Source organism: Schistosoma haematobium, chromosome 2 (genome assembly GCF_000699445.3).
Source record: "Schistosoma haematobium chromosome 2, whole genome shotgun sequence".
Taxonomy (NCBI): domain Eukaryota; kingdom Metazoa; phylum Platyhelminthes; class Trematoda; order Strigeidida; family Schistosomatidae; genus Schistosoma; species Schistosoma haematobium.
Genome location: NC_067197.1, coordinates 12,366,011 through 12,380,290, shown reverse-complemented (window position 1 = coordinate 12,380,290; position 14,280 = coordinate 12,366,011). Strand labels below are relative to the sequence as shown.

The 14,280-nt window shown below is 33.1% G+C and overlaps 1 protein-coding gene across 1 annotated transcript; it reads right to left on the bottom strand.

The window, feature by feature from the left end:
• Nucleotides 1–704: 704 nt before the first annotated feature.
• On the bottom strand, nt 705–7,929 carry MS3_00006215 (uncharacterized protein; the record flags this gene model as incomplete). Its single annotated transcript, XM_035732727.1, has 3 exons — nt 705–1,238; nt 4,198–4,737; nt 7,795–7,929. The coding sequence occupies 3 exons, from the start codon at nt 7,927–7,929 to the stop codon at nt 705–707; spliced, it is 1,209 nt and encodes a 402-aa protein (XP_035585892.1).
• Between the last annotated feature and the right edge of the window lie 6,351 nt (nt 7,930–14,280).

Sequence of the window (14,280 nt, the reverse complement as noted above, 5' to 3'; positions counted from 1 at the left end):
GTTAAGTGAAATTCAATTTCGTAAAGGTGTTTTGTGGATATTATAGTAATTTAATGGTTGAGTTCATGAGTCAATTGAAGCTAGACCACCATAGAAAGCTTGAAAGCACTGGACGGCCGTTTCATCTTGAGGTGGGACTCCTCAACAGTGCGCATCCGCGATCCCGCCCCCTCGAGAGGTTCTAACACAGGAGGCAGTGACCGGTGGAGTTAAACTGGGTCTGTTGTGAGATAGTAACCCACTGATAACAATAGTGGATGTGTTACTCAATTTTGTGGATTAGTTGAAGTTAGAAATTAACATCGCTGGATGCCAGCTTAGTGGTCTAATGGTTAAGCGCTCGTGTGCAAGACTGATAGATCCTGGATTCGAATCTCACGAGGCGGGATCGTGGATGCGCACTGCTGAGGGATCCCATGCTAGGATGAAACGGCCGTCCAGTGTTTCCAGGTTTTCCATAGTGGTCTAGCTTCAAATGACTCATGATTTTAACTGCTGAAATTACTAAAATCTCCACAAAACCCCTTCTGATTATCAAAAACAGTTATTTATTTATTTTTTTTATTCGAAATTATTAGATAGATAATTTTAATGTACATTAGAATAATTCAAGGATGATTTTGTTTTGCTCTGAAATTATTTGATTGACTGTATGCCATACATCATTTATTTTGTTTAATTACTTATAATCGTTATTCACTTCATCATAGTGTATAATATGAATTATTCTGATTATAATCAAAACTGGTAGTATAATAATTCACTTCATAGTTATGTTTGTCTTGTTCAACATTGGAATGATCAGTTGCCCATTGTGTAAACCATATTTCATTTGAATGTTTAGATGATACATATTGATGTGAGAATATTGGATATGAAATTGTTGTTCTATGACATTTTGAATCTTTCAGGTTTTCTGAAGAAGAAGAAGAAGAAGAACTTAGATTCTTATTTATACCATTGTTATCAGACAACTTTTGTTGATTAGTAAATGGTTGAAAAGGTGATTGATAATTGTAACATTTTCGATATGTTTCAATTGATAATTCATTTTTTATGCTTTGTTCATGTTGTTTAATTGAATTATTAATATTAATGTTGGATTTAATTGACTGCCAGGACCAATTACAATTATAGTTATTATTATTAAGAAGAGTTTTATTTTCATGTTGAAAGTATAAATCAGTTGATTCTAAGGATTTATCACGTTGTCTATGATTTTTAAACCAATTACTTACCTAAATGACAGATTGAAAGGAAAATCAATTATTTGGCAAAAAATATATATTTGTAAAGATGAATTAGAAGACAAATTATTCTTATCTTAAAGAGAACGAAAACAAAGATTGGTGCAGAATAATATGATTTCATTTCATTTCGTTAAGCCCTCATCAGCTGCTCCGAGTTATTACAGATATCGAAATACTTATAAATACCAAGATGATTACAGATAAATATGTGTATCATGATGTAGCGAAGGTTTTAAAATTTGCCGAAGTTATAACAATTAATTGGCTAGAACCACATCTATGTATTAAAAAAGAAGCAGTAATACATATTTCTTTGCCCTGGTAACATTACACCCCTTTTTATTTATTACGTCATTTATTATTCCAACTCTTTCTGAAGTTTTGATTATATGATTTTCATTTTTCTTAAATTCATAATTGACCGATTTCAACTAATATCTTTCTTTATTATGATTAATCTCTTTTCAATCACCTCATTACACAATCATCTAATGTTTGTTAACTCCATTGGTTCTAATTACTATTTTAATGTCCTGGAATTTTCCCTCTCAAACTATATTTATCCGAAACAAATTTTTTTATGACCTTATTAACTTTATTGGAATCTTCGCTATGTCGTGATATACACATTCATCTCCAATCATCTTCATATTTATAAGTATTTCGATATCTGATGAGAACCTAACGAAATGAAATGAATTCATATTATTCTGCACCAATCTTTGGTTTTGCACTCTTTAAGATAATTAAGGGCACTATGTGTATGAAATTAAACAACTGATTCCTTTATTGTTGTATAAATAGACCTGTATTCTTTGATAAGTAATTTCTCAATCGCATTGTAGAATAGTTTTAAACTATTGTATCCATAAGTTATCTTTGATATATTTCAGTATTTCCTTAGTTCAAGTTGTATGACACCTTCATAGCCATTCTTATTTACTGCAAGTAAACAATTGTATAGTAATTTTCCATCCATATGTTATAAATATATTTGAGACAGCATCGTAGATTATATTTATAACTGTTATTTAAGATAATTGTATCATAAGAAATATATTTATCATTTCCAAGGGTTGACAAATATAGTTTCTAGTAATAATTTATATGCAAAAATAGTTTAAAAAAACTTGTTTACATTTCTCAGTAATACATGTAGTGATTTCTAAAATCTGGCTATGGTTCATTTAGTGTGTCTTATCTAGCAATTTCAGTAATTTCTCCGTTAACTTTGTGAATGAATGCTAATGATCAGAGTGTTGTTTAAATCAAAGATTTCATTTTAACTTTATTTGTATTTTATGTTTTTCATCCGGCACATCGAGCTGCATTATATTGAATATGTTTGTAATAGACTGTTTTGGACAACTCCAACCGAAGATAACACTGAAAAATTTTTCTCACGTGACTTTAGTTTATTGAAAATAGCTTTAGGTAAAAAATTTTCATTTATTTTTTGTAATGACTTGTCATAATACCATCACTGCTACTTGTCATAACTGCAGGCATGACTGTATAACGTAAGACTACAGATGAAGATTTTGTTATGCACTGACAACAAACCTATTAGTTAAAAAGAACAGTGAGAGATATGTTATTTAATTTTCTGGCGACCCGGCTAATTGGATTACACTGAACTGACAGTATTTTACATCCTAACGAAGAATAAGTGAATGGCCACTACTAGGGATTACTTATGGACTATTATTACATCTACTCGTATTGGATAACTATTAAGTAACTAGATTATATGTATGTTCATGTTCCGTTTACCATAACCTTTCAATTGACCTATTGGCTATTATTATATGATTTATCATTCTTATGTTATTTCTAGTATATTAGTTACAGTTCTTTACATTCACAGACACTGTTGGGCTTGATTTTGTATGGTAATTATTACTAATCTTATGGTATGATGCCGTCTGGTTTGGCTGTATGTAAATCACGTATGTCTGAAACATATTATTCATACAATGAAGGCTCAGGTTGTGTTATGGACTCAACGAGATGGGTTAGGCGAGAAGCTTCTATGCAGAGGATCAATAACGATTCAGAGTTGATGCAAGAATGCTAGTACTGGTTGAGGTGTCATTGGTTTAGCACAAGAACAAGGTCATATAATTTGGTATTCTGATTGGCGATCTTATCAAGTAATAATTGAGAGCGGCAAGTCATAACACAGTGAATGAAATTTAACTACAGTACGTATATAATTTATAATATCAGCAAATTAATCGCTGCAACCAGCAAATATGATTAAACCACTGAGCTATATGTTTGTCGCTTTGTAATTACACTATTCGAAATACGTCTTCTTCTTGATCAAAGCTTTTCGGCACACAACTAAACAATTTCAGCAAAGTCCTCCTTTCTGTTTAACCAATTTAATTACTTTAACAGGTACATATAAACGTATAGACACGATTTGGGGTAACATGAAGAAGGTACTTGTCGACTTGTGAAAAGTTACTGAACATATTGTTTTATACAAGATTAACAGTGTAGCCGCACGGTAGGTTCTGGTTAGTGTAATGTTTAACCCGTCAACCAAATTCATTAATGTAAATATTATTCGGCAGCCAAAAATACTTTTTCGCTCAAATAGTCAGTCGGGGGTAGGGTTAGCCCATAGTAAGTCGTGTATCAGTGTCAGATCTCGGACACTGGATGTCACAACAGTGTAAAAGCCTGATGATAATAATAGACAAATTTCCTATAGGCAAGCCTCAGTCGGCCACTGAATAAAGAGACTAAGAGTGAAGAAGCATATTGAGTTAGATCGAATCAAATGCTGTATCACTATATTACAGAGATTGGATTAGTTTGAAGATCGTATATTGTCATGAGATGACAACATTTGGGAAATCATCAAAACCTACAAAACAATCCATAAATATGTTTCCCTTAGTTTCAGCAGGATTATATTATCAATCATTTGCATTACCTGAGTAAAAGTTAATCCAGTCTTTATAGAAATTTCATATTTTTCTCTAGAATTTGGATATTTATTTTTTTGATAATATTGAATTAATATATGTCGAACATTTTGTTTAAAACAATATACTGTTTGTACACCATCCCATATTGTTTTAGGTAAAGGATATTTTTTACGTATACGATATTTATCAACAGCAGTTAATGGTCGATCACGTGAATTTTGTACTTCAGCATAATGTGTTTTATACCATAATTGTTGAAGTATTGCTTGATGCCTTTCATTAAAATGATTACATTGTAATAATTGATAAACTAATTTATAATTTTGATCTTCATATGATACAATAGCTAATGCTTTAATGATTATTTCACGGGATTCAAACAGGTTATCAATTGTTAAACTATTAGATTGTTTATTCAATTGTTGATAATAATAAAATGTGAAATGTTCTTCAGGTATTAACCAAATTTTTGGTATTCTATTTAATAGATGACGTAGAGTTATGATTTGATTTGAACGAATCAATACTTCACATATACATCCTACCTAAAATTTGAGAATAAATAAGATATAATTTAAAACAATTAGTCCCTTTGATAAATTTCGATAATGATATTAGAAGACGAAGATTATCAGAACTATGTGATATATTAGCACAATACATTTCGAACAATCTGGTCACACATATACTTGTTAAGAGCATTTATATATAAAAATAAAAGGTCAACTAGACAGGAAACGGGGTAAGAGGAGATAAGGATAATGATAAGAGTAATAATAATAATAATAATAATGTGAACACAATTTGAAACCTAATCACTCTGGATAATAAGTCAATGTTACCAGTGTAGGTTTATGGTAAGAACAAACTGTTTTTGAACACACAAAGAGGGTTTGAATTTTCGTATGGCTAAGGCTTCAATAAACCTTAGTATACGCCCTTTTACACTTTTATACAACACCTGTTTCAATTATATGTTTAGCAGTCGAGGATGATGGATGTTTATCCTCTGCTCTTATTGGGTCACTTGATTGCTCTAATATATCACATAGTTCTGATAATCTTCGTCTTCTAATATCATTTTCGAAAGATATAATTTGACAATTATAACTTTATATTCATTAAAAATTAATCCGTTTTTGATATGTTATGTCTTTATCATGAATTTTACTATTGAACGAGTACTCTTGAGATGAGAATGAAAATTTTGAAGATATAATTGGTGATTATGGAAGTGAGGCTAGCATGGTAACTGGTGTAGTCGAATGTTAGTCATATAATTACGTGAATTGACCGAATTACGGAATCGCATAATCACGCGTGCTCTTTATTAAAGGATCATGAACAAGAATAAAACAGGTGTTTAGTGCCCTACTAGTTTTGAATGACTTTTCACTTGATTTTGGTTTTTGATGTAATCAATTTTAATATTTAATTAGTTCTGGATATGAATTGTAGGATCAAGATTTCTTTCATCATCTATTCAATCATCATTAATCATTATCATTCATCTTTTTTTAGATGTCAGTACCGAACACATATTTTCCGCTGTGGATACCCGATTCCCATGACAATTCACTGATAACCATTAAGTTCTACTCATAAGATGTTAATATTACTCACAATTCCATAAAAAAATCTGACAAAGATTATTTCAAAAATAACAAATAAATTACGGATCAGTGATACTAAAGAGAAGGCTGGTTATCAGTGATATTTTGGTTCCACATCACTAACTGACTTGGATTAGACAAGCATTAAAAACCAGGAAGTACTGGACAACTGTTTTATCCTAGTACATGGCTCTTCAGAAGTGTATATCTATGGTCCCACCAAGGATTGAAGCTAGGACCTGAAGATCTTACAACTAGTGCTTAACTTTGAGACCACTGAATTGACATCCGATGGTTTACATACCTAACTTCGGCCCATTCGCGATATCGCATGACCATCATTCATTCCCATTGATGATACTTGTCTCATACTCAACATGACTGAACTCTACTGGTTACAGCTTCTCACTAGGAATCTTGGAATTACCACTCCAAGTTAGATTTTAATGAGTGAAATTCACGTCAAGAAATCTGACGACAATAAATTCAATTCCCTAAGAAGCTGAAGAAGAATTTTGCCGTACAGATTAGTTATATTTCGTAATTCGTATGTCCGTTTTATAGAATTTTATTTCCTAATATTCATCCTTATAGGATTAATGATACTTCTACTTATCATATCGTTTTTTATGATTTTTTTAATTCATAAAACAGCCCCACTTATCATCTATAAAATTAAATATTACCTAAAAAAAATCTATCTAATTTATTCGTCAACAAACAGATAACTGTTACTATTATCATAAAGCGACCTAATTTAGACTGGGAATCGCTCAGAGACTATTTCGTCCAAGTATGTGACTCTTCATCAGTATGCATCCACAACCCTACCGGGGATTAAAATCAAGAGCTTCTATATTACGATGGATGCTACTAGAATGAAACAGCTGTTATGCACTTTCTGCTTTCCATTAGATGTCTGACTAATGCCGGTTCATGATATCAGTAACATTCAGTGATCTCCACAAACCTCTATACTGTTAAAACATAAATATAAGTGATTAATTTGTCAGTAGTGTAATGATAAGCTTCGTTTAGTCTATTACGATTTTGGCAATAATAAATACAAGATTAATGTAATTTATTTGAATGTGAAACAACTTATACAGTATTTCCACCATAAGATGTTTATAATTAGACACTAAGCATCTTATAACTTCAATTTCTAATAGACAAACTAGAGTATAACGAGAGAAAGCAAACTGAAATGGTAATCAAAATGACGAATATAACAGCATTAATAGAAATGCGGAACTAATATTAAAAAGAGATGAATAAAATCTAGAGATAAACATATAAAGTGAAATGTTTTAATCCCCCTTGTAATAATGATTTGTAGTTAAATCATTTAACATTTCAACGCTTAGATTAATGTATATAAAAACCAAAAAATAAGTATACAATGTACTGAGTACATATAGGATGACTGTTTGCATAGAGACTCTTTACATTAACCGATGGATGACTTTATGCACATCCTGACGTTATAGTTAAACCATGGTAATGATTCCAAAAAACGATAGAGCGTGAAAACGAATTGTCTGTTAGTGGAAAAAAAATCAGTTTTATCATATTATATGATTTTGAGGTAACTCCGCCTGGAGTCCCATCGGGGGCTACTGCCGGTCCCGAACCCGGATAAAGGAGGAGGGTTGGGTATGGGGTTAGCGTCCCCATCCCGTAGAAAACTAACTCGCTAAAAAAACGCTAACCAGAAAAAATTATTCAAACCTTTTAAACTCTGCCCTGGGAGTCAGAAGGGATACAGTGGACAGATAGAATGCATTTGGACGATCTAGAATTCGCAGATGATCTGGCCCTCCTATCGCAAACGCAACAACAAATGCAGGAGAAGACGATCAGTGTAGCAGCAGCCTCAGCAGCAGTAGGTCTCAATATACACAAAGGAAAAAGCAAGATTCTCCGATACAATACAGAATGCACCAATCCAGTCACAATTGACGAAGAAGATTTGGAAGATGTAAAAACCTTTACATATCTGGGCAATGTCATTGATGAACAGAGTGGATCTGATGCAGATGTGAAGGCGTGGATCGGCAAAGCAAGAGCAGCATATTTACAACTGAGGAATATCTGTAACTCAAAACAACTGTCAACCAACATCAAGGTCAGAATTTTCAATACAAATGTAAAGACAGTTCTACTGTATGGGGCAGAAACCTGGAGAACTATGAAGGCCATCATCCAGAAAATACAGGTGTTTATTAACAGTTGTCTACGCAAAATACTTCGGATCCGTTGGCCGGACACTATTAGCAACAATGTACTGTGGGAGAGAACAAACCAGATCCCAGTGGAGTAAGAAATCAGGAAGAAGCACTGGAAGTGGATAAGACACGCATTGAGGAAAGCACTGAACTGTGTCACAAGACAAGCCCTCACATGGAATCCTGAAGGCCAAAGGAGGAGGGGAAGACCAGAGAACACATTACGCCGGGAAATGGAGATAGACCTGAGGAGAATGAACAAGAATTGGATGGAACTAGAAAAGGAGGCCCAGAACAGAGTGGGTTGTAGAATGCTGGTCGGTGGCCTATGCTCCATTGGGAGTAACAGGCATAAGTAAGTAAAATATAAGTAAAGATTTCGAGGCGTAGGTATTAGTTAAAATATACCATTTCATATTGCCTGCAATTATTCCAGTGAACAGAGGTGATTGTATTGAAAATTCTGACCTTGATTTTGGTTGACAGTTGTTTTGAGTTCCATATATTCTTCAATTGTAAATATGCTGCTCTTGCTTTGTCGATCCGCGCCTTCACATCTGCATCAAATCCACCGTGTTCATTAATGATGCTGCCCAAATATGTAAAGGTTTTTACATTTTCCAAATCTTCTCCGTCAAGTGTGATTCGATTGTTGCATGCTGTGTTGTATCGGAGAATCGTGCATTTCCCTTTGTGTATGCTGAGACCTTTGTTGTGTCATACAATTGTCTCATGTTTCCTTCTCTTGCAGCCTTTTCCGCCGTCGTTGCTAAATCTTCCACATATTTACGTTTGTCGGTTCTGATGCTCCTCTTCACCTGCTTGTTTACTTCTGTGTATTTAGCTTGTGCCTTGGCTTTTTCTGCCCTTGTTCGGCTGGTATTGATTGCTGCCTTCTTGTTCCTCCTTTCTTGAGTCTTATCCAGTGTATCAACAGTGATCCATTCCTTGTGATGGTGCTTCTTGTGACCCAGGAGCTCATGACATGTTGAAGTGATTGCCTCTTTTATCCCTTTCCAGTTGCTCTCCACTGTAGTTCCCTCTCCATTGAGTAGATCATGATTATTGAATATAAAAATCACCATTATTATTTTGAAAAGAGTGCCAACAATTCTATTTGCAGACCACAACCAGGATCCAATGATATACAAGTAAAAATTCAATCAACACATCTTTCCTTTCTCTAAGCCGCAGCTAGTGTAGTTCGGCCTTGCCAGATGTCAGGAAAGTACCTACCCAAAAAACTGGCAAATATTTGAGCAATATCCTGGACTGATTGAAGATGGACTTGCACACAATCGGGTCCGAGCTCAGTGGTTTAGAGTTTGGACTTCCATGAGCGAGCCTTAGGATCCTACGTTCATTTCTCGGTTGTGGATTTGTGTATGCATAATTCTAAAAATTCCCATACTGAAACAGAATCACCTTCCAGTGCTTTTAAGTTGTCAATGGTTTGTCTAATTTATATCAGTTCGTGAGTTCAATGAAACTTATCGATCTCCACAACCCTATATTGACAATTCTATTTACTCAAAAATCAGTTAAAAATGACAATACTTTTAGAATCATAGATGAGTGCTTGTTTATCAGTTTCAATACAGATTATTACCTTTAGATCAATTCAAAATGTTAAGATATTTAAAAATTAGAAAGTAAATTGGCTAGTATTGGAGAGTAAATTGTTCACTAGGTAAAATTATAGTTGTATTCAAAATATATGATTGAAAAGAGAACACTCATACACAATAAATTCATTGTATTCTGAAAATATTACTGTTTTATACTTTATGAGTAATGATGGATAGTGGCTAGCAGTGGAATCTAGAACGCACGTTTCGTCCTATTTCGGACTCGCCAACTGGATGTAACTGCATCTCAGAGTTGATGTTCACTCTGGGACTCAAATCCAGTACCGCTCGCTTCAAACGCCATCGCGTTATCCACTTAGCTACTGAGTCCTGATAGCCATTTGCTTGTGCAATGGGGTAAAGTCTAAATTCACTTGGTATTGCTTACCCGAATCTCCCCATTGATGTTTAGGGCTGCAATCGATCAGTCCCTGGGTTCGAGTCCCGGAGTGAACATCAACTCTGAGATGCAGGTACATCCAGCTGACGAGTCCCGAATAGGACGAAACGCGCGTCCTGGATTCCACTACTAGCCACTATCCATCTTTGCTTAGAATGCTTGTAAATTAAGGCAATATCGAGGCAATCCACACAGGATGCACATATGCCAGTAAACGAGTGATCAATCGCAGTTCTTAACATCAAAGCGAGTTTTGAAGTAAACAATACCAAAAAATTTAGTTTTATACTTTGCTTAAATTTTTAAAAGGAACTACAGCGGATGAAATCTCTAATTATTCAAATTATAAATTATTAGGTCATATTATGAAACAAATTTTTTACTAAGTGGGTTTTGGAGATCCGTTTAGTGTGTAGGGGTATTCGTCACGGATTGATGTCAGTTGAAATGCCATCGAAAACCAAGGGAGACTAAACAGTTGTAACCTTAGTCCGAGATGAGCTCATGAAGTTCTGGTGTGAAATCATGACTACTGGAGGTCAACTATGTTGAGAGCACAACAGTCCTCATCCATGATATTCATGCTGTATTTTGAATTGACTTAATTTAAAAATATGTCCCATTAGATACCAACATAATAGCTTTATGATTAACTGCTCACCATTATGACTGAATTTGATGAGTTTAATCATTGGATGGTTATTGTTGAGTCATTTCACACTATGACGCAATAACTATCCAATACTTCTTTTGCAATGATGCCGAAACAGAAATTAATCATTTATAGATCGTGTATATCAACCTAATCAAAATTGTTTAAACTGATTTACATTAAACAACAAAGATGCAATCAAATCTGACTGTTAAAGTCAATTAGTTAGAAAGACTCCACTATCTGGTCAGATTTTATTTTATTTCATCAATCACCTTGGTTATTATTATTATTATTATTATTAGAGACATGTTTTTAAATGACTTGGAGTTGATTACATAACCTTCCATTTTTATTACTAATTAATAGAATAGTTGGTTAGTTTATAAACATATATATATGTTTAACAACCACAAGTTCACTATATTCTGTTGGTAAGAGAGCAATAATAATAATAATGGGGCGTTGGTGTGAATCCATTAAAATAAAAACACACTATATTAAATCTTTTTTAAAGGGTTTAATTTATTATTTGTTTCTTTGTATTTTTGGTTGCAAACAAATCGATTGAAAATTAAATTACTAAAAAAAACAGTAGATCGGAGAATTTAAAGTTTCAGAGTCATCATTTTGATACCCGGGAGATTTTCGTGGAAATATGAAGCCCTAACTACCGGATTTCAACCATGTAGTGTGATGGAATTACACACCAATAAGTCGGTTGAGCAATATTAAAAATTGATTAGAACTAAACAGCTCAGTGGTCAAAAGGTTAAGCTATTGCCGACAGACTTGAAGATTTTGAGTTTGATCGGGGTCGTGGATGTTTGCTGCTCTGAAGTCCTATACTAGGATGAAACTGCCTTCCAGTGCTTCCATGTTTTCAGTGGTGGTCTAGCTTAGATCGTCTCATGAATTCAACCGTTAAAATTTGTTTATTCGTTTATCGTTGTTATTTGTTGGACACTTTTATGTAAGAAATTATAACATATGTTCTTGGCCTCTGGAGTGATTTTTACCAGATTACTTTCTGAAATAATAATAAAACTAACTAATTATGAAATATATTGATGTGAATTCAGATTAATCTAAATATGACTGCTGATAAGAAAAATGACTTCTTATTAATTTTAATGAACTTAATTTGGAAACTGTGGGATCTTAATTGGTGTGGCTGGAAATCAGCTATTCACATTATTTTTCAGCATACTTTACATCTTTTATCCTGATATTGTCAATGTTATTAACTGTCATGTAAATCATAAATTGTGATATAAACACTCGTTTTCTAAAGAAATCATATTGGAATTTTATAAATGGGCTTGTCTGACTGTACATTGTTTTCATTTAAGGTAGTGAACCCTATTAACGTATACTTTGCTTTCGTCTGTCATCAGTTCATCTTTAGAATTGATCATAATCAAGTCAATTTAAATGGTCTATCTGGGAATAGAATCATTTGACGAGATCTTTATCAAATAAATGCGATAACCAACCAAATGCTTATATATTTATGCTCTAGTAAGCGTGTAGTGCAAAATCACTTATACAATTTAGTCACATAAACTATACATGAGTTAAATAAAATAGGCTAATGTTAAACGACTGTAGTTTTCTCCCTATCGACAACGATAAATTTCGAGGGCAAAATTATGTACATTAAAAAATAGCGTTTGGTTCAAGTGCTATTGAAATATATGCTCAATATCGTCTAGGTGAACACTTTTATTTGCCTAAATATGTATAAAGATATAACATGCTAAGAAACAAATTCTCTCTGACTGTAACTGCGTTCAAATTCAAATGTAAACAAGTGATAGCGTGATTACTAGAGCTCACTGCTATTAAAATGATAATCACCGCACAAATTATTGACTTTTACATTCAGTTTTAAACAATAACTCCTGATTATACCATTTTAAAAATCCTCATTATTATTGGACGACTGGTTTTAGGAGTGCAAAGTGGTGAGGTGTGAAAAACTGTCCACTAATATAGGGGTGGCTATGAATGATGAATTTAAATCATAGCTTTTTTTTAATGTTATCTAATAAAATAATGCTTATAATTATAAGTTAAATTATGAATCCTTAACTCCCGACTTTCTTTCAGTTAGAACTTAGAATCGTTTTGATAAAGTTTAAGTACACCATTTAACTTTAATACAATTGACGGGATAGTATTCCTTACGGATAATTTAATTAGTTTTGCGTTATATGTAGAAATTGATCTTCAATTTGGAGATTTTCAATTTGTTTGGCATTTGATTGTTCAGTTACTTCTATGGAACCCGTTGATGTTCACAGTTTGATCAAGCATACTCACCTAATTTCTTAATATCGCTCTTCATGGATACTCAAAGGATAAAAGACAGAATAAAATGTTTCATTTTTGAACTTCTAATTGACATGATACTAAATGAGCGTAAAAACACAGCTTTCCCACGTATAGAATCTAGTTAGCTCAATGCTATATTATTTTTTGTTTTTAACATGTACTAAAGGTTATAGTAAAACACATTGGCAAATTTACCTATTGGATCTGATCGTTCTTTATCTCAGTCCTTTACCTAATTGAGTGTCCATTCACAATTTACACTTTCGTATTCTCATACTTTTGTATCGTTTTTGAAAGCTAACTAATTGAATTTACGGGGGATTAACTCGAGGGGTTCACTAGATATATTAAAAATAACTATCATAAAACGAAGTACACTAAATGGTTTTTTCTTAGTATTACTCATTATACTTCATTATAATTTATAATAAGCTCATTCACTGTATTTCTTTCAGTCCACATTTCTACAATATTGTTATCATTACTACCAATAATAAAATCTAACTACAATACATTATATTTCTATACGTTTAATTTAATAATTCTTATATATAACCTTATAATCGTGAAAGAGCGGTTAATTTGAGTATACTTTTAATTCAGAATTGGGGTTTGTCGAGGTAGTTGTGTTCATGAGTCGATCTAAGCAGTGTGCACCCACACTTGAGACGGAAGGTCCTGTGTTCGAGCCCCGCATGAGGGGTCGTGAACATGCATTGCTGAGGAGTCTCATACTAGAACGAAACGGCTATTCAGTGCTTCTAGGTTATCAATATTAGTCTAGCTTACATCGACTCATGAATTCAACTATACTTTTAATTAACAAATGAAACCAAGTGAACAAGAAGTGAAACCACTAGAAACCTATGAAACATTTAACAATTTATTTTGTTATCATTTCAGATTTTTTTATATATGCATACTTCAAACCTAGAATTCAAAGCTTTTCAGTTAGGACATCAATTGAATTCGTTGACATTTTTCAATTATAACAGCAGTTTACATCATTAATTGATTTTAAGAATGAACAATAATTGACTTTAGGAGCCTATACTTAAGGTTCTAAAAAGAGTATGACTAGTGGGGTTCATCTATGGTGGAAATGAAATGGTTATGACTGATAACAGTTGAGGCTCGTTATGAAATTTAGTGTCTTGAATGAAGTTGGTAATATACACCATTGAATTTCATATCAGTGATTTATAAGGAGCACACTCACAATGAACATAA